The sequence below is a fragment of the Elgaria multicarinata genome, chromosome 2 (assembly GCF_023053635.1).
Source record: "Elgaria multicarinata webbii isolate HBS135686 ecotype San Diego chromosome 2, rElgMul1.1.pri, whole genome shotgun sequence".
NCBI classification, from domain to species: Eukaryota; Metazoa; Chordata; class Lepidosauria; order Squamata; family Anguidae; genus Elgaria; species Elgaria multicarinata.
The window spans coordinates 178,837,336-178,858,866 of record NC_086172.1 but is presented as its reverse complement, the minus strand read 5'-3'; the positions used below and the strand labels follow the sequence as shown (position 1 = coordinate 178,858,866).

The following is a 21,531-nucleotide window of genomic DNA, read 5'->3' as shown; positions in this document are numbered from 1 at the left end:
TCTTGCTAAAGGATAACAGTTTGGATCCGTTTCATCCAAGCTTTATTTATGTCAAGGAAAATGATATTTAGTCGGTGTGCTGGCGCTTGCCGCTGTTCTCTTTCCAAACGCGGGAGCGGTACCCTCTCCGAATTGCATGCTAGGTTTGGAAAAGTCCCCTCACTCTGTGCCAGCAACACGGGAAAGCCAGAAGCCTTTCGTTCGCTCATCTCCCAACTTTGCCCAGTCTGTGATCAGTTTTTGGATCGGCGATAATTGCCTGGACCGCTACGATGGCTTCATTGATCTTCGTCTGCAGCTCACGGAGCTCTTCTATATGCAGCAGCCGAAGGATCTGAGCAGCTTCATTGAGAACAGCGTCTGGGGTGGTGGGGAGAAACAGAGCTCAGGTTAGGGTCTCCCAAAATGCTAGAACCCGATGGGGTCAGTCCCAGGAAGCTGATTGGTGGGAGATCCAGGACGTATAAAAGGAAGGACTTCTTCACACAGCACATAGTTAAATTATGGAACTCGCGGCCACAAGATGTAGCGATGGCCGCCAATTGGGATGGCTTTAAAAGACGGCTGGATAAATCCCTGGAGGAGAAGGCTATCAGTGGCTACTAGCCCTGACGGCTATGCACTGCCTCCAGTATCCGAAGGCAGTAAGCCTGTGTGCACCAGTTGCTGGGGAACATGGGTGTGAGGGTACTCTTGCACCATGTCTGCTTTGTTGGTCCCTGGCTGATAGCGGGTTGGTCCCTGTGTGAATAGAGTGCTGGACAAGATGGACCCTTGGTCTGATCCAGCATCAGGGCACTTCTGATGTTCTTAAGGTCACTCCTGCCTTTGAACAACGGGCCAACTCTCTTACGATAAGCTGGCTTTCTCTAATTAACAAGCACAGTCCATTGCACTGAAGCCTTTTATAAACAAGTGACTTGACCGCGCCCTGAACGAAGGACGGAAGCAAAGCACACAGGCTCCCCAAGACCACACAGAGGTACGCTGAACCAAAGCAGCACCAGCTCTTCTGGGCAAACTTCTGCTCAAAACATCACAAATCCAATGTGCGTGAGCGAGGCTCTCTGTGAGACCTTTAACCTACCCAGGCCGGGTCTTGGATAGATTGTGAGGGTGGGGTGGCGGTGGACACGGGCTCCTTCTCCCAAGTTCTTATTCTTCCGCCCAAGGAAAGGAAAGTGCGAGAGGGGAGCTAACTCCATAAATGGTCACTTAAAATCATAGGAACACAAGAAGCTGCCTTATACGGAGTCAGGCCACTGGTCCATCTAGGCCAGTATTGCCAACACTGACTGGCAGCAGCAGCTCTCCAGGGTTCCCGGCAGGATTCCTTCCTAGCCCTACCTGGAAATGCCAGGGGTTGAACCTGGGACCTTCCACATGCAAAGCAGGGGGCTGTACCGTGTTGTCGTGTTGCTCAAACCACCACCATCACCCCTGCCTTCTTGGGAGACAATGACGAAGCCTGCTAAGTAAGCCACAAAGCTTTATTCAAGCAATGAACATCTCTTCCCAACTGAAGAGAGTCTAATCTCAAGGAACTTTCCCCTAGGCAAAACTATGCAAACTAAGCAAAGCAATTGTCCTGTCCAGAAGAATGGAAAGCCCTTTCCCAAGATGCATTAACTTCAAAGAGACTAGTTCTGAGGAAGCTTCTGCCAGGACTTGAGCCGGGCTGACTTTCTCTCACCTTTCTTTAGCTCTGCCCATTTTAGTCTGCGGCGTACTCTAGGATCGGCTAACCTGTCCATGCTCTCCGCCCCAGAATCATAGACTCACAGAATAGCAGAGTTGGAAGGGGCCTACAAGGCCATTGAATCCAACCCCCTGCTCAATGCAGGAATCCACCCTAAAGCATCCCTGACAGATGGTTGTCCAGCTGCCTCTTGAATGCCCCTAGTGTGGGAGAGCCCATAACCTCCCTAGGTCACTGATTCCATTGTCGTACTGCTCTAACAGTCAGGAAGTTTTTCCTGATGTCCAGACGGAATCTGGCTTCCGGTCACTTGAGCCCGTTATTCTGTGTCCTGCACTCTGGGAGGATCGAGAAGAGATCCTGGCCCTCCTCTGTGTGACAACCTTTCAAGTATTTGACCAACACTAAAATGTCTCCCCTCAATCTTCTCTTCTCCAGGCTAAACAGGCCCAGTTCTTTCAGTCTCTCTTCAGAGGGCTTTGTTTCCAGACCCCTGATCATCCTGGTTGCCCTCCTCTGAACACGCTCCAGCTTGTCTGCGTCCTTCTTGAATTGTGGAGCCCAGAACTGGACGCAATACTCTAGATGAGGCCTAACCAGGGCCGAATAGAGAGGAACCAGTACCTCACGTGATTTGGAAGCTATACTTCTATTAATGCTTTTGTGAACCGCCCAGAGAGCTCCGGCTATTGGGCGGTATAGAAATGTAATAAATAAATAAATAATGCAGCCCAAAATAGCATTTGCCTTTCTTGCAGCCATATCACACTGTTGGCTCATATTCAGCTTGCGATCTACAACAATTCCAAGATCCTTCTTGTTTGTAGTATTGCTGAGCCAAGTATCCCCCATCTTGTAACTGTGCATTTGGTTTCTATGTTGACTTCCCACTGAATGTTGACTTCCTACTGACTGTGTAATATTTGCCCTTGAGGAGATAAGCTCTGGAGAGGGTTCACTCCCCGCTGGTGAAGAGCCTGTGAGAGCTTCCTCCCCTACTGGTAAAGGCTGTCCTGTGTCTGGCGTCGACTCCTCTACTTCAGAGTCTGATTCTGATTGGTCACCTGAAACACCTTCTTCCAACCCAGGGGGAGCAGGGCTAGATATGACACACGTATTCTACTCAGAAAGAATCACTCACTGCTCAGTGATCAGGCTAACTGTCCATCAAGCCCAGAATGGTCTGCTCTGATCAGGTAATAAGGCTGGAACAGGCCACTGTCAGAGATGCCAGCAGGGACCAAACCTGGTACCTGCTGCAGGCAAAGCACGTGTCCCACCACTGGCAGAACACCCACGAAGCTATAAATTCCGTCTACAACATATTTCGGGGAAAGTGAGGAGTCCCCTGGGATGAGCTGCCCAAATGCCCCTGCCTGAGGGAAGCGATGAATTTCCCCCCAGGTAGAAAATCTTGTGTTTTCTCAGCACACAAAGCCATAATTGCTCTACAACTCAAGCACAACCTTGAAGAACGGACGAAAGGACTCTGCACAGCAGCAGAAAAAGAGGTGCGTTTACTGTGCAATATAGCAGCTGTGTGGAAAAGGCCCAGGAGTGAGAAATGTTGAAAGGGAGCTTACCTCCTGTGTCAAAGCCAAGAATGTGCTTGTCTAAGGCGACGGGCAAACCCTTGAAGAAAGAAAGGAGAGAGGCAGCACATCATTCAAAAGGAACGGTTATATATTAAGGCAAAACTGTACCAAGCCCTGGTCATAGAATCATAGAATAGCAGAGTTGGAAGGGACCCATAAGGCCATCGAGTCCAACCCCCTGCTCAATGCAGGAATCCACCCTAAAGCATCCCTGACAGATGGTTGTCCAGCTGCCTCTTGAAGGCCTCTAGGGTGGGAGAGCCCACAACCTCCCTAGGTAACTGATTCCATTGTCGTACTGCTCTAACAGTCAGGAAGTTTTTCCTGATGTCCAGCTGGTCATTCTCCTTAGTACTGTGACTGCTCTCTCTGTCCAGACAACACACTAACCCACCATGGACTGCCCCAAAATGCGACCCATGGTGTGTTAGAGTGTTGTGGGGTAGGTGTTTCCCCCCACCCCCACGGTGGGTGACCCACCCATGTCTGCTACCCATCTGCTGCAACAAGGTTAGTGGGTTTCCATGTTGGATTCCTGTGTCAACTGAATGCTGTGGGTATTTCTGCTCATAATGATGAAGGATTTTTTTCTAAAAAAAATGGGTGTCTGCCACTTCCAGCAACGCTCTTGTTGGCTTGGACTTTTTCTATGTTTGCGTGGCCCATTGGATAGCGGGGAAGGGGGGCGGCTGATTTGTGCTGCAGCACCTGCTGAGATAGGTGGGCACAGTGGTAGGAGGCTGCAAAGTTATCCATGGGGCAGTGAGGTATAGGTAACCCACAGGGCTCCGTGGGGGGCAGTGGTCATGGGATGGGCACCGAAGTTGTGGTTTTCCTATCCCTCCACGCTCTGTGGATAATTTATCCTCCCTCCCTGATCGTGTGAATGGGGCCTAAATGAAAGGATGTCGTTTCCTGTTTACTGAGCACATCCTTAAAGAGGAAGCTCCAACTGTGAAGTGCCTGGATAACCAGGATTTTCCTGGCCTTGCTTCCACGGACTTCAGCTGAAGGACGCAGCTGCGCGTGTTTTGCAGGCCATGAAGTTGAACCCCTTGGAAAGGTAGGTACTTCAGAGGAGTATAAATAAGTTCTTTCCACCACAGAGCTGCCCGATGCTTCCAGAGCTGTGAGGGGATGAGTCATCTTGCCTTTCAACCCATTCCATTTCATTTAGAAGGAGCTTCTGAGCTCACCTGATGTGGACTCAGGCCATGGGTTGGCAGTGGCTCTTCAGCGGATGGGCAGAGGTTTCTTCCATCCCTGCCCGGTTTTATTCTTTATTTTAAGAGATTCTAACAAACCTTTCTTTAGGGAATAAACTGAAAGCTGCCTACAAGCAAAACTTAAACAAGCCTCATCTTGCAAAATGTAGCATCATCTTACAAAATCACAATGAAAGAAAAACAAGGTGAAAAATAATATCGATTAAATCATAGAATCATAGAACAGCAGAGTTGGAAGGGGCCTACAAGGCCATCGAGTCCAACCCCCTGCTCAATGCAGGAATCCACCCTAAAGCATCCCGGACAGATGGTTGTCCAGCTGCCTCTTGAAGGCCTCTAGTGTGGGAGAGGCCACAACCTCCCTAGGGAACTGGTTCCATTGTTGTACTGCTCTAACAGTCAGGAAGTTTTTCCTGATGTCAAGCTGGAATCTGGCTTCCTTTAACTTGAGCCCGTTATTTCATGTCCTGCACTCTGGGAGGATCGAGAAGAGATCCTGGCCCTCTTCTGTGTGACAATCTTTTAAGTATTTGAAGAGTGCTATCCTGTCTCCCCTCCATCTTCTCTTCTCCAGGCTAAACATGCCCAGTTCTTTCAGTCTCTCTTCATAGGGCTTTGTTTCCAGACCCCTGATCATCCTGGTTGCCCTCCTCCTCTGAACACGCTCCAGCTTGTCTGCGTCCTTCTTGAATTGTGGAGCCCAGAACTGGACGCAATACTCTAGATGAGGCCTAACCAGCGCTGAATAGAGAGGAACCAGTACCTCACGTGATTTGTATATTCTCTGCCTATCCGCTAAAGTAACATTTAATGTGGCTAACAATAAAATACAGAAAAAATGTGAACTGACTGCACAAGAAGATAAATACAGGAAGAGACGGTTCTTGTGGTACACGTGGTACAGGTACACATACCGAAGGATGTTGGAGGCTGAACCTGGGATTTTGTGTGCGCAAAATATGTGCTCCACCACTCAGCTACAGCTCCGCAGTGCAAAACTTGCGTATTACCAAACCCGAGACAGACATAGAAGTGTTTTTTGGGAGAGGACTTTCAAATAAACAGGAATCAACGAATATCCATTTGACTTAAAGGCCAAGCCTCTATTGGTTCTCACTGCCAATTCCACCTCACCCTCCTCCGTGGGCGCATGCAGAAGAAATGCGCTCTGGTATGGAGAAAACAGAAGAAAAAGCAGAAGTCTCGCTGCTGTTTCTTTAAAACTTTCCCCAAACTGTTGTGAGAGCAAAAAAACTCTCTTCCAATCTCTCTGGCAAATGCACAAAGCTTGGGAGAGAGACGGAATCCTGCCCACATTAAAAGAGGCAGGACATGAGCCGGCTGTTGCTTTTCTTAAGAGCGACAAAACTCAGCCCAAGAAAAATGACCACTTTTTTTCCAAGGGCTCTGTGATTTCTAGGGAGCGGGAGGTAGGGGCAAGGACTTCTCCGACTTGCAGAAACTTTGGAGGGCATAAAAATGAGGCAAAACGCCCACCGTGTCTCCGGAAGTTTGCATCTTCCTTGAGCCCTTTAATCAGACACAGAGGTGGAGGGAGAGGCGGGGTCTTGGATACAGGTTTGGAGAAGGGCAGAAAGAGCAGGCATTTCTCTCAAGGTTTGCCCTTTGCTTATTCCAGGAAGCTCTAGTGGAGACCCTGCCTCACCCCACCCCCCCTCTCAGGGCCTCTAGGAAGCATGGAGGCAGGTTCCTGCCTTTCTTCTGCGGTAGCTTGGATAAAGGGAGAAAGAGAAAGAGAAATGCCAGGTTCAGGATTTAACTAAACGGCTGCACTAATGAAAGCTTGCCATAGGCTGCCTTCAAGTCTCTTGCCAGAGGGCAAAAGACTCCCTAAACAAGTTAAACAAAGGGGGGGAACTATACTAATTGTAGTTAGCTTGGAAAAAAGGAGGCTGAGGGGAGACGGGATAGAGGTGTACAAAATTATTCATGGTGTGCAGAATGTGGACGGGGAGACATTTGTCTCCCTCTCTCAAAATACTAGAACCCGATGGGGGTCATGCCATGAAGCTGATGGGTGGGAGATCCAGGACAAATAAAAGGAAGGACTTCTTCACACAGCGCAGAGTTAAATTATGGAACTCGCTACCACAAGATGTAGTGATGGCTACCAATCTGGATGGCTTTAAAAGGGGGTTGGATAATATCCATGGCTACTAGCCCTGAGGAATGGGTGCTATCTCCAGTATTCGAGGCAGTAAGCCTGTGTGCACCAGTTGCTGGGGAACATGGGTGGGAGGGTGCTGTTGCACTGTGTCCTGCTTGTTCATGCCTGGCAGATGGCTGGTATCATAGAATAGTAGAGTTGGAAGGAGCCTACAAGTCCATTGAGTCCAACCCCCTGCTCAATGCAGGAATCCACCCTAAAGCATCCCTGACAGATGGTTGTCCAGCTGCCTCTTGAAGGCCTCTAGTGTGGGAGAGCCCACGACCACCCTAGGTCATTGGTTCCATTGTCGTACTGCTCTAACAGCCAGGAAGTTTTTCCTGATGTCCAGTTGGAATCTGTCTTCCTGTAACTTAGAATCATAGAATAGTAGAGTTGGAAGGGGCCTACAAGGCCATTGAGTCCAATCCCCTGCTCAATGCAGGAATCCACCCTAAAGCATCCCTGACAGATGGTTGTCCAGTTGCCTCTTGAAGGCCTCTAGTGTGGGACAGCCCATAACCGCCCTAGGTCACTGGTTCCATTGTTCAAATCCGCAATCAGCCAGGATGCTCTTTCTACAACATGACCTGTTATCCCACCCTGCCTGCCCTTCAGGGTTGTTATGAAGGTAAAAGCAGGGATGGAGAGAACCACCTCCTTGGGGCAAAGGTGGTACACCAGTTGCTGGGGAACATGGGTGGGAGAGTGCTGTCGCACCCATGTCCTGCTTGTTCATCATGCCTGGCAGATGGCTGCTTGGCCACTGTGTGAACAGAGTGCTGGACTAGGTGGACCCTTGGTCTGATCCATCATCAGGGCACTTCTGATGTTCTTAGTTTAGCCATGGGACACGAAAAAGCAAGAGTGTCTCTTTAACTCACATATTCCCCTATTAAAACCGGTATTCATCAACTTGGGGGCCAATCCTATGCATATTTAGACAGAAAAAGTCCCACAAGTCCTAGCGTGTTTTTCTCCGTCTAAACATGCATGGGATTGTGCCCTAAAGTTTTTGCTGCCTCAGCTTCAGCACCAAGCTTGCAGCCTGAGTTGCTGCCACCCAGAACCCGTCTGCCTGGTGGCCTTAAGCAGCCAACAAGAGAAGCGCTCTGCATTTGTTCTTATTGCAGAGGGCAGGTTGCTACGAGGAAAACTGTCAAACGGGATTAATGGGCAACGTGGACTCCCCAGAACAGTCAGCTACTCAGCAGACGTGGCTCCGGACACAGCGTCACCTGGAAGGGGCTTGAGAGAAAATTATCTGCTGACTTCCATCTACTATGCCGGTAGCTGCTTTCCAGTGCTAGATGTTACAGAACACGACTTAGCCTTCTGAATGTGCCCCAATTTGGGCCGGCTGTTATGAACACGCGGTGCTCTCTGTTCTCCATGGAAGGAACAAAGCCATTGTCTTAGCTACTGTCATGGATCCTTGCCTTTAGGCAATGCTTGCGTCCAGTTACAGAGTTATAGATTTAGCTGGACGGCTTTGGAGAGGGCCTCTTGTTTTAGGCACCCCTAAGCAAATCTGTGAACGACTAAAAACAGACTTCTGAATCTGGCCATTCTCATCAGACCACATATGATTGCTTGAATTTCCCTCCTATGTTCTGTTCAAGATCTAATGTTAACACATGTCCCATCCTTGCTCTAATCTTACTCCCTTATGTATTAAAATGTATTACTAATGATATGTTTTACATGCTTAGGTTAGTTTATTGACCTTTTGCTTGGAATAACTGTACCTTTCTTTTTCTGGTCTATTGACTGTAAATAAAGGATTGATTGATTGAAACAGACTCCTCCAAAGAAGCCTTTGGGTGCCTCTGGCCAGTTCATATTCATTGCTCCAACTATAGATGCTTAAAAGGGGCCTTTATTAGGTTCCATCTGAAACGAGGAGCTTTTTATTTAAGTAACTACCCAGTATTGTGGCTACTTCTGAAAGATGACCTTTTCTTTGCAGCCTTTTTATGTATGACTTCCTGGATCGCTGCTGTTTATAACCTTTATAGGCACCCTATTTAAATATTAGAAATGTACATAAATAAAGCCACGGAAAAAAGCCAAAATTCATGGATGTATGGAGACGTACCTCTTTTGACTGATTTGCCTTTGCGACGGCATCCTGACTCAAGCGCTCTTGAACCAAGATGCGAATTGCCTGGGAAAGAAAAAGAAGAAGGCAGCCCACGTAAGTCCGAGTGAATCCCTCAAGCCCACAACAGCCTGCAAGCATTTCCAAGAGCCAGCGTGACATAGGGTGGCAAATTATACAGTGCCACCACCGTACCTGGTGCTTTACAACACGTCATCTGGGACAGCGTTCCTCAGCTGTGTTGGACTACAACTGGCTGGGGCATGCTGGGAGTTGTAGTCCAATACAGCTGTAGGGCAACACGTTGGGGAAGGTTGTCCTAGGAAAAGGAGAAAGATCCTTGCTCTGAGAAGCTTATCATCTGAATAAGCTGCCCGGGAACAACCCCTATGTGTGTGCAACAGGCCTGAACCAGAACCGCAACGTCTGAATTCCAACACGCTTTCCTATCATGTCTTGTTTACTGAAATGCCCAGCACAAACCCCAGCACCGCTGCCACATTTCAAAGCCTGCTGTTGCAACAACACAGGTGGATCTGGAAGACTTCATTCCAGAAATGGGAATGGCTGGCCATCTGTATTTCTCTTTGTGCCCACTCATTGGGAGTTTTTTCAGCTCGTCCACCTCATTCCACAGGAAGAACTTCATAGAATCATAGAACAGTAGAGTTGGAAGGGGCCTACAAGGCCATCGAGTCCAACCCCCTGCTCAATGCAGGAATCCACCCTAAAGCATCCCTGACAGATGGCTGTCCAGCTGCCTCGTGAAGGCCTCTAGTGTGGGAATAGAGCCCACAACCTCATTGTCGTACTGCTCTAACACTCAGGAAGTTTTTCCTGATGTCCAGCCGGAATCTGGCTTCCTGTAACTTGAGCCCGTTATTCCGTGTCCTGCACTCTGGGAGGATCAAGAAGAGATCCTGGCCCTCCTCTGTGTGACAACCTTTTAAGTCTTTGAAGAGTGATATCATGTCTCCCCTCAATCTTCTCTTCTCCAGGCTAAACATGCCCAGTTCTTTCAGTCTCTCTTCATAGGGCTTTGTTTCCAGACCCCTGATCATCCTGGGCACCCTCCTCTGAACACGCTCCAGCTTGTCTGCGTCCTTCTTGAATTGTGGAGCCCAGAACTGGACGCAATACTCTAGATGAGGCCTAACCAGGGCTGAATAGAGAGGAACCAGTACCTCACGTGATTTGGAAGCTATACTTCTATTAATGCAGCCCAAAATAGCATTTGCCTTTCTTGTAGCCAAATCACACTGTTGGCTCATATTCAGCTTGTGATCTACAACAATTCCAAGATCCTTCTCGTTTGTAGTATTGCTGAGCCAACTTAGTCCCAAATATAAATAGAGACACGAATGGATGGTCACAGTAGCAGAAATAACTACCGTGCCTGTTTCCAAGGCTACACAGGATCCCTCAGGGTCACTACAAGCTGCACATCTGCAATGGTGAAGAGGCCAAGAACCCCACTGCAAGGGCCACCCATTTCCCCCCAAGCCAATGCTGAACCTACAGAAGGCCTGATCTCCCAAACCATTATTATTTATTCCATTTTTATACCGCCCAATAGCCGAAGCTCCCTGGGCGGTTCACAAAGTGAAGTGAAAGCAAACTAAAAATTGTAGCAAGCCTGGCTACTAGGAGGAGGGCTTTCTCTGCTGTGGCACCCCGGCTGTGGAACGAGCTCCCCAGAGAGGTTCGCTTGGCAGCTACATTGTTTTCCTTTCGTCGCCAGCTGAAGGCCTTTTTTATTTTCTCAGTATTTTAACACCTAACTTAACTTAACTCTGCTGTTTTAATTCTATATTTTAACCTGTATCAATTTTTGCTGCGTGGTTTTATCCTGGTCGTGCTTTTTATATTCTGTTTTGTATTTGTGTTTTTAAATTGTTGGTTGTTTTATTATGCTCTTCGTGGTTTTAATTTTTGTGAACTGCCCAGAGAGCTTCGGCTATTGGGCGGTATAAAAATGAAATAAATAAATAAATAAAGTTTAACCTAAAGCAGGAACAACAGGGGAAATGCATGACCCTAAGGCTTCAACCCAAAACACACTTACTTGGGAGTAAGCTCCTCTGAGCAAAGTCAGTGGGGCTTAGATCTGGGTAGAATCATAGAATAGCAGAGTTGGAAGGGGCCTACAAGGCCATCGAGTCCAACCCCCTGCTCAATGCAGGAATCCACCCTACAGCATCCCTGAGAGATGGTTGTCCAGCTGCCTCTTGAAGGCCTCTAGTGTGGGAGAGGCCACCACCTTCCATTGTCATACTGCTCTAACAGTCAGGAAGTTTTTCCTGCTGTCCAGCCGGAATCTGGCTTCCTGTCACTTGAGCTCGTTATTCCATGTCCTGCACTCTGAGAGGATCGAGAAGAGACCCTGGCCCTCCTCCTCCAACCTAAAGCATCCCTAACAGATGGATGTAAGCAGGCTTTGGAGTGAGCTGTGAACAATTCCTTCGTTCCAAGGTTAGAGTTTCTTTGAATAGCTTATAATGACAAGGTAGCAGACTCAGGGTGAACACGGGGAATGCTTTCCTAGTTTAAGATGTAGCGCATGAGCGGAACAAGATCATCCTGTCACTAAAATGTATGTTTAGGTTAAATATTGGGGAAATCTTTCAACTCTGAAGAGCAGAAGGTAGAAAAGGGGGAATTTCTCAAGACAGACAAACACCAGTTGAGGGAAGTGTTCATTGTTTCTCAAAGAAGTGACCGGACAATAACCTATGAGCCCCCTGCCCATTCTACTCGCCCCCAAATCTTTCAAGGCTGCCAAATAAATCAGCAACTTCCAGGGCAAATGGAGGGCAGACAGCAACTGTATACAAACTCTGTTTTAAAATCTTTTAAAGTATTGCAGTTTGTATTTATTTATTTTATTTATTACATTTTTATACCGCCCAATAGCTGAAGCTCTCTGGGCGGTTCACAAAAGTTAAAACCACAATAAAACAACCAACAGGTTAAAAGCACAATTACAAAATACAGTATAAAAAGCACAACCAGGATAAAACCACACAGCAAAATTGATATAAGATTAAAATACAGAGTTAGAACAGTAAAATTTAAATTTAAGTTAAAATTAAGTGTTAAAATACTGAGAGAATAAAAAGGTCTTCAGCTGGCGACGAAAGCAGTACAGTGTAGGCGCCAGGCGCACCTCTCTGGGGAGCTCATTCCACAACCGGGGTGCCACAGCGGAAAAAGTATTTCCAGTAAGAATATTAATTACATCAATAAACTAACCTTCAGCATCACCAAGTAGTCATCGTGACGCTGGATCTGTAGGAGGTTCGCCAAAGCCATCACGCCTGTCTTGAAGTCAGGATTGTTCACTGTGAAGAAGCACACACTTTTACAAGCTGGTTCCAGAAGCAACCGCCTAGAATTCTCCTGGCGCTTGCTTCACCCAGGTGCCATCTTTTTACAGAAAGGAAAAGAAGTCGCATCTTCACTCACCATCCAAGTTTATCAGGGGTTCTGCATTTTTGGCCGCATTATCTGTATTTTTAGCCCCCTCAGGCGTGGAGTCCTTATACTTGTCAGCTGTTGAAACAAAAGGCAATTTGGCCCATGAATGACAACAGGTCAGAGGAAATGAAGAACAAGCTAAAAATGAAAGAAAGCTCAAGGCCAACAAAAGGAAGAAGCATGAAAGCGTTATTCTCAGCCATGAGAACAGCTTGTGCACAGATCGAGCAGCTGTTCCAAGTTGTCTATAGACGTTGTTCCGGATGCTTGATAATCACTAATAATAATACTGAAGCCCCAGTAGCAGCTGATACTGTGTTCTGTGAAAGAAAACAATGTATTTTCTCAAAGCGCTGGAAACTAAACAGCGTTGTCCTGAATTCTGGAAAATTTAAGGCCAGGACTATTCCCTCAGCAAAGGCCTGGGTGCAGGTTTCAGAAGAACAGTTGCACACTGACAAGGAGAGGAAGCAAAAAAAAAAATCAATTTTTGCTGTGTGTTTTTATCATAGAATCATAGAATAGCAGAGTTGGAAGGGGCCTACAAGGCCATCGAGTCCAACCCCCTGCTCAGTGCAGGAATCCACCCTAAAGCATCCCTGACAGGTGGTTGTCCAGCTGCCTCTTGAAGGCCTCTAGTGTGGGAGAGCCCACAACCTCCCTAGGTAACTGGTTCCATTGTTTTTCTGCTCTAACCGTCAGGAAGTTTTTCCTGATGTCCAGCTGGAATCGGGCTTCCTTTAACTTGAGCCCATTATTCCGTGTCCTGCACTCTGGGAGGATCGAGAAGCACAGCTGAGCAACAGCAAAGGGTAAAAGCTCCCTCTGCAAATGTGCAGTTTCGGATATAAATTGAGACGAATTAACGCTCTTCTCGATCCTCCTAGAGTGCAGGACAAGGAATAATGGGTTCAAGTTACAGGAAGCCGGATTCCGGCTGGACATCAGGAAAAACTTCTTGACTGTTAGAACAGTACAACAATGGAACCAGTTCCCTAGGGAGGTCGTGGGCTCTCCCACACTGGAGGCCTTCAAGAGGCAGTCTGTCAGGGATGCTTTGGAGTGGATTCCTGCACTGAGCAGGGGGTTGGACTCAATGGCCTTGTTGGCCCCTTCCAACTCTACTATTCTGATTCTAACGCAGAATCAGAGAAGTTAATTAACACAACCCTGCCCTCTGCCCAGCCTCTGGCAACTAATCAGCGTTTGCCATCCACTCCCAGCTCAACCCCAGAGCAAGGTCACATGGCGGAAGGGCCGTGGTGGCCTTACTTTGAAGAAGAAAGTCGATATAAGTTCCCAACTTTTTTACCACGCAGCTTTGTCAAAAAGCCCCAGGGTGGCTGCAGGTTGGCGGCTGCATCGTATAACTGACCCAAGGCAGTTGCACAGCTACTGCGGAGCTTAGAAGATGTACAGACAGCCCCCAAGTGAGAAACAGCTGTAGGGAGGTGGTGTCAGGGAAAAAGCAATGGGCAGGGATGGGTTATGCCCCTCCCCGTCCACCCATCCCCTGCCAGTTTGCAGCTTTTTGGCAGAGCACCAGGTTCCCAGGCTGGTGTGTTTTCTCAAATGAATAGTTCCGCCCCAAGTAGTAATTGAGCGCTAGGCAGAACAAAGCTAGCTTGCAGCTATTCAACGCCAAATCCTGGAGTCAAAAACTTCGGTCTCTTTAAGCACGCTTCCTTCAAAGTTAGCCCACAGAGATTATGACAGTGCTTAATGAACGTCCAAATCAATCTGTTCAAGATCCCAGTCTTAAACAAACTGACTGGAAAGCGTGTTATTACAGCCACGTGCTTCCATTAAAAATATAATGTTTTACATGCTACATCATCATTTCAGATACCACGAAGCTTTTAGGCGGCAGGCAAATGAACTAAATGATCACCCAGTTTTATCACCTTTACTTCAGTAAATCATTTAAGAACTAAATTCCAGGTTAGCTATGTTAGTCCATGAGCTATAAAAACTAAGAGGGAAAAGCTAACAGGTTGACTGTGACCTGCAAAGGTTTGGCTGCACCTGAGCCTATTAGCTTCTATAAGCTCGCTGATGCCTGGCGATTGAATCTTGTTAACCTAGGAACATCAGAAGAGCCCTGATGCGGGATCAGACCGAGGGTCCATCTAGTCCAGCACTCTGTTCACACAGTGGCCAACCAGCCGTCGGCCTGGGACCCACAAGGCAGGACATGGTGCAACAGCACCCCCCCACCCATGTTCCCCAGCAACTGGTGCACACAGGCTTACTGCCTCGAATACTGGAGATAGCACACAACCATCAGGGCTAGTAGCCATGGATAGCCTTTGCCTCCAGGAATTTTTCCAACCCCCTTTTGAAGCCCTCCAAATTACTGCATCCTGTGGTAGTGAGTTCCATAATTTAACTATGTGTTGTGTGAAGAAGTCCTTCCTTTTATTGGTCCTGGATCTCCCACCAATCAGCTTCATGGGATGACCCCCTGGTTCTGGTATTTTGACAGAGGGAGAAAAATGTCTCCCTGTCCACATTCTCCACACCAGGCATAATTTTGTACACCTCTCTCCTGTGTCCCCTTAGCCTCCTCCCCGCCCCCCAAGCTAAACAATCCCAGTTGTTGTAACCTTCCCTCGTAGGGAAGATGCTCCAGCCCCTTAGTTGCCCTTCTCTGCCCCTTTTCCAGCTCTATAATATCCTTTTTTAGGTGTGGTGACCAGAACTGTACGCAGTATTCTAAGTGTGGTCGCACCATAGATTTGTACAAGGGCAGTAGGATACTGGCCGTTTTATTCTCAATTCCTTTTCTTATAATGCCTAACATGGAGTTTGCCTTCTTTACAGCAGCCGCACACTGGGTGGACATTTTCATCGAGCTTTTCCACCACAACCCCAAGATCTCTTTCTTGTTCGGTCACCGCCAGCTCAGATCCCATCAGGTTATACTTGAAGTTGAGGTTCTGAGTGAACTACCTTTGCTTTTAGGGAAGGCTCTTATTGCCTTGCATAAACCCCTTCCCCCATTTACGTGTACAACGTTCAATGCCTTTGCTGTCCATGCGACTGAAGAAGCAGATAGAAAGCTGATGTGATAATAAGTGAGTTACAGCAGTACAAGCCTGTGCAGGCCTCTTGAGTTCAGTGAGATGAACTTCATAGAATCAGAGAATAGCAGAGTTGGAAGGGGCCTACAAGGCCATCGAGTGCAACCCCCTGCTCAATGCAGGAATCCACCCTAAAGCATCCCTGGGAGATGGTTGTCCAGCTGCCTCTTGAGTGACTCTAGTGTGGGAGAGCCCACAACCTCCCTAGGTCACTGGTTCCATTATCGTACTGCTCTAACAGGCAGGAAGTTTTTCCTGATGTCCAGCTGGAATCTGTCTTCCTGTAACTTAGAATCATAGAATAGTAGAGTTGGAAGAGGCCTACAAGGCCATCGAGTCCAACCCCCCTGCTCAATGCAGGAATCCACCCTAAAGCATCCCTGACAGATGGTTGTCCAGCTGCCTCTTGAAGGCCTCGAGTGTGGGACAGCCCACAACCTCCCTAGGTAACTGGTTCCATTGTCGTACTGCTCTAACAGTCAGGAAGTTTTTCCTGATGTCCAGCCGGAGTCTGGCTTCCTGTCAAATTGAGCTCGTTATTCTGTGTCCTAAACTCTGGGATGATCCAGAAGAGATCCTGAACCTCCTCTGTGTCACAACCTTTCAAGTATTTGAAGAGTGCTCTCATGTCTCCCCTCAATCTTCTCTTCTCCAGGCTTAACTTCCGGATAAGTGTGTATAGGAGTACAACCTCAGTGCTTAAGGTGCCACAAGGACTGAAACAAAGGAGCATTCTCTTTAAGCCCCTTACAAATTAGAGCCGCAAATTAACATTCAATTACAAGGTTAGCTGAGGTGATACCTCCTGATCTCTCTCTGGTTCAACTTAAAAGAATAAAACTGTAATTTGAAATCAAAGCAATCATCTACCTCTTTTTAGCACAAGAGAGGGTGAAAAGCCAACCCTACCATTGTCCCCATACTCAAGCCTAACCGCCAATCCCAGAAGCCAATCAATGGTTTCTTGTCGCTCTTGTACGGTGAAGGGGCAATTCACATCTTTAAGGTACTGTAAAAAAAGAAGAAGAAGAAGAAGATTGAAACGAGAACTTTAATGATTAACAAGACATCGGCAAAGGCTGCAGGTTTTGCCTGGGATAGCAGCTCTTTAGGCAGGGTGCTTTCGCCCTGCCTACTCTGGTACACCTCAGAGCTTTTCATGCGAAGCACAGCAAATATTTATCGTTTTTAATGTAAGGCTTTGTATGCTGCAAATAAACAGCAAATTCATGCCTTGGGCCATGCCTGAAAGCACAAGACTCAACAACTTTGCTGCCACTAAGCAGGTCCTGGCCTGGCCACTGCTCAGATGGGAAGACGGCCTGGGAACCCCATGAATGCTGTTTGGAGTTCAATCGGGGTGGGTGGGGTGAGGGAAGAGATAGAGGGGATATAAACATAACAAATAGTATGTGGGGACTTTGCCTCTGCATGAGGCCAACAAGAGGGATGGATGGCAAAGCACAGCCTTGTGGACTTGTGACACTCCGGTTCATTTCAAAGATTTTGTGGCAGGAGACGTCACGGCTGGATCACACTTTGGGGGAGTTTCCAAGCCTCAAAAAGGGCCAAAAATGACATCCAGCACGTTCTCACACGCATGTTGTCCTCCCAAGACTGATTATAAAGAAAAAGAGGGAAGAACCCAAATGGAACTTGGGATACTGTGTTTTTATGCTTTTTATGTTTTTAAACATTGTATATTTGTTTTAATGTTTACTGTTTTTAACTTTTGTAAACCGCCCAGAGAGCTTCGGCTATGGGGCGGTATATAAATGCAATAAATAAATAAATAAATAAATAAACTCTTGTGAGGAAGAAAGGTTGGCAGAAAAATCTGGAATTAATTTCTTTTCTAGAGCTAAAGATCATGCTCACAAGCTATTTTAGCTCTGGCACTGGACAGATTTCAGCTGTCTAAGGCAAGAGAATTGTAAGTTTTGTGTGCATGTGGGGAGAAGTATTTTAACTATGAGCAGCTGATGGACGGGAATGAACAACCCAGGATTTTTGGGACAAGAAGTCAGTGGGTTTTTTTAGTTACATACGGCATACTTGTGAAGGATACAAGTGCAATGTTTAATTTCTAGAAAGGTATAGGGACTCAAAAATGTGCGGAAGCGACATTGTCTGTTCTAAAACTCTTTCCCTCGATTCGGTGTGGGAGAAAGTCACCCTGCACATGCTCAGAGATACATTTTCTATATTCCAAGGAGAAAGAATGGTTGACTACCAAACTTACACACGATTTGCGGATCCCAGATCAAGAGGCAGTTCTTGAATAGGGAAGTTACATTCTCCACCAATATTGCTAATAGATATACTAACAGAATTAATTATCCACCATGAATCTATTCAATTCAACTGAAAACCATCTAAGTTAGCGGACATCATCAGGTTTCAAGTACTGCTACCTTTTCAAAGGACTTTGACCATTCTGTGGCACTGTGGATGTTTCTTAAATTCCCTCGGTCTTCAATTTTGTAGTGCCGGATCTTCTGGTCTTCAAGCCAAACAATAAAATTTCGGAATTCAGTTTCATCTGTGATAATAAAGAAACACAAGTCACACTGAGAAAGCCAAAGTCTATCCCAATATATCCAAATCACATAGGATTACTCTAAGAAACAATTGTATAAGCCAGGAAAACCAAGCAGACTAACAGATGATGTGTTGAATCACCCAAATTCACCAAAATAAATAAATAAAAAATTCAATAGCTACCTTTCTTTGTTATGTTACATATTATTGCACTTCTTACTTGCATATCAATATTCCAGTTTTATAAACAATATATAGACTAACTGGAACAAGAGCGGAAGATTTTTTTGGACTTGCTTCACCTTGAAAACTTGGACTAACACTGCAATCCTGTGCGTGCTTACTAAGAAGTCAATTATTTATTATTTATTATTTGCATTTCTATACTGCCCAATAGCCGAAGCGCTCTGGGCGGTTCACAAAAATCAATCCCATAAGTACAATTTAAAGTATAAAACTTAAAGCACAATGGAAAAACACAATATAAAAGTACAGCCGGAATCAAACCGAGCAGCAACAGTTAAGTTAAAAGACTAAGATGATAAAACGTTAAAATACTGGGAAAATAAAAAGGTCTTCACTTGGAGTTGAAAACTCCAGGCGAACCTCTCTAGGGAGCTCATTCCATAGTCAGGGTGCCACAGCAGAGAAGGCTCTTCTCCAAGTCCAACAGGACATTCCCAGGTAAGTGTGAACATGGTTACAGCCTAATCCAACGGTTTACCTTTACTCCATACTTAGAAAAAGGACAGCCAGCCACAAAAGTAGGGTGACCCTATGAAAAGGAGGACAGGGCTCCTGTATCTTTAACAGTTGCATAGAAAAGGGAATTTCAGCAGGTGTCCTTTGTATTATTATACAAAGTATTATTGTCAGGAAGGTGCCGGCACAAGGGCTAGAAGAGAATGGCTTTGCCTAAAGCTGCCCTAGTGAGTTCATGCAATGGGGAGATTGGAACAGTCAGAGTGCTCCACCTCTCAGCCACTCTGCTCTGCAAAAGGTAAAGTGATACCTCGGGCGCAGTTGCGAATCAGAGACTGATATTTCTCAAGGAAAGGACTTCCTTTCCTATCCTGGTAGTGTTAGTCAGATTAGGGTGACCATATGAAAAGGAGGACTGGGCTCCTGTATCTTTAACAGTTGTATAGAAAAGGGAATTTCAGCAGGTGTCATTTGTATGCATGTAGCACCTGTTGAAATCTCCTCTTTATCACAGCAGTTAAAGCTGCAGGAGCTATACTTGAGTGACCAGATTTAAAAGAGGGCAGGGCACCTGCAGCTTTGACTGTTGTGATGAGGAGGGAACTTCACCAGGTTCTCCATATATACAAAGGACACCTGCTGAAATTCCCTTTTCTATGCAACTGTTAAAGATACAGGAGCCCTGTCCTCCTTTCCATATGGTCACCATAACAAAAGCAATTTCTGCCATTCTTAAACATTGCACCCTCTCCCATCAAAGCTGTGGAATGAGCTCCCTAAGGAGGTTCGCTTTTAGACACCAGGTGAAGACCTTTTTATTCTCCCAGCATTTTAACAGTCTATAAATAAATTTTAACTTGGTGTTTTAAATTTGTAATTTTGCATTGCTGCTGGTTTTATCTGGTTGAGTTTTTATATTGTATTTCATAGTATGGTTTTATACTGTTGTTTTATACTTGGAATGTTTTTAATTTTGTGAACCGCCCAGAGAGCTCCGGCTATTGGGCGGTATAGAAATGTAATAAATAAATCAATCAAAGGGCAGTCTACTCAAGGGTTTATTTTGGCCCTTTCATGTGTGTGGTCTTAATTATACATGGTTTCCATTTTCAGCTTTTCTATTGGAATCTATGCCAGTAACTGGAATACTTACGATGGCCTGTTTGCATGGCCTAACATGCACATATAGACCAGGCCTGGATTTGTACAATGCATGCATTTCCAATTCATCTTATTCATGTAAGCATTCATTAAAGTACTCATCTTATTCATATTATTATTATAATATACCCGGTCACTATGTTCAACATCTAAGGTCCACCTCTGGGTGCCTACTCTGAGAGAGGCTCTGAGTGTGGCAACGAGGGACAGGGCCTTTTCGGTGGTGGCCCCCAGACTGTGGAACGATCTCCCTGACGAGGCTCGCCTGGTACCAACGCTGCTACCTTTCCAGCACCAGGTTAAGACTTTCCTCTTTTCCCAGGCAAATGGCGGCACATCTTAATCACCCACATGTTTAGTTTTTTAAACGTTTATGTGTGTATGTTCTGTGTTTTAGAGTTTTAAATTTTGTATACTTGTTTTTATCTCAATTTTAGAATTTCTGTAAACCGCCCAGAGAGCCCTGGCTATGGGAGCGGTATATAAGTGTAATAAATAAATAAATAAATAAATAAATAAATAAATATATTTGTATCCCGTCTTTTGCCCAATACTGGGCCTCAAGGCGGCCTTACAAAATTTAACATTAACATTATTATTAACATTTATATTATAGCACTATGCATATCTAAAAGGCAAGGAAAAAAATATTTGGGCACAGTACACGCGAGGTGAAGTAACGTGAGAACTATTTAACCCCCAGGGAGGAAGGGAGGGAGGGGCCAGGAGGCAAAAGGCAGCAAGGGGGCGTGGCCAAGAGCAAGCAACCTGGGGCGGAGCCAAGAGGAGTCCGCGCATGCGCGCCACGCTGCCGCCGGCCACGAACGAGGCGGTGGAAGGGTCGGGGGCTGCGGCCTACTAGTCTCCCCTCACCTCGGCAGTTGAACCCGGCCGGGTTGTGGTAGTCGAGCGCCGTCAGCTTCCGCCGGAACATCGCGCCTCGCCTCAGGGGAGACTCCGCACCGCTCCGCCGTCGCCGGACCGAGAAGCGCCTCAGTCGCTGATGAGCGGGGCCAAAGGAGACGGCGAGGGACCAAGTGCGCCTGCGCGATACAGGGCTGGGGCTGGAGCTGGGAGGAGTGCCAGCCGCGGGGGCCAATCAGCGATAAAGGTGGGGTGGGTGGGCGTGGCTTAAGCCGAAGGGAGAAGGCGGACGCAGGCGCCTTCTGGAGATGGCGCCGAAGAATTTGACCGACAGGCGGGCTGGCGAATACAGATGCGAGGAGGCGGAGCTTTGGGACGCTGACGTAGAAAAAGCACCATAGACTTGCAACAAGTAGACTGAGGCACGGGGTTGGCTTCCGGGTGTGATTGGCCTTCCCCTCTTCTTCTTCTTCTTCTTATTATTTATTTATTTATATAGCACCATCAATGTACATGGTGCTGTACAGATAACACAGTAAATAGCAAGACCCTGCCGCATAGGCTTACTTCTCTCTACAGGAACCCGTGGAGAAATCCAGCATTTTTTTGTAGAAGCTGTAACTTTTTTGGGGGGGGGATTTTTAGACCACCTGCTTCCCTCCAGATGTGTTGTATTGCAACTCCCATCAGCTTGGGGCTGATGGGAGTTGCAATACAACACATCTGGAGGGAACCCGATTGGGGAAGTCTAGTCCACATCTCAAAAAGCTCCAAAAAAGTGACATTTCTTCACATGCACTCTTTGCTCAGCTCAGTCCAGGCTATGCTGAATTTGTTGTCGAATTTTTAAATCAGTGTTTTTGCCCAAACTGGCCCAGCAGAGGGATCGATTTCTCCACCTAGTGAGAGCACCGC

At 46.7% G+C, this 21,531-nt stretch overlaps 2 protein-coding genes across 2 annotated transcripts in view; one reads left to right on the top strand and one right to left on the bottom strand.

Moving 5' to 3' along the window:
* Positions 1-21,531, top strand: part of NID2 (nidogen 2) — a 148,563-nt gene that overhangs the window by 85,872 nt on the left and 41,160 nt on the right. The gene's annotated exons all lie outside the window — the stretch shown is intronic.
* Positions 26-20,789, bottom strand: RTRAF (RNA transcription, translation and transport factor). The gene is made up of 8 exons (XM_063118225.1): positions 20,626-20,789; positions 17,763-17,890; positions 16,258-16,357; positions 12,254-12,340; positions 12,041-12,129; positions 8,786-8,854; positions 3,283-3,331; positions 26-360 (listed from the first exon to the last, which is right to left on the bottom strand). Exons 1-8 carry the CDS (start codon positions 20,684-20,686, stop codon positions 206-208), a joined length of 738 nt encoding a protein of 245 aa, XP_062974295.1. The 5' UTR covers positions 20,687-20,789; the 3' UTR covers positions 26-205.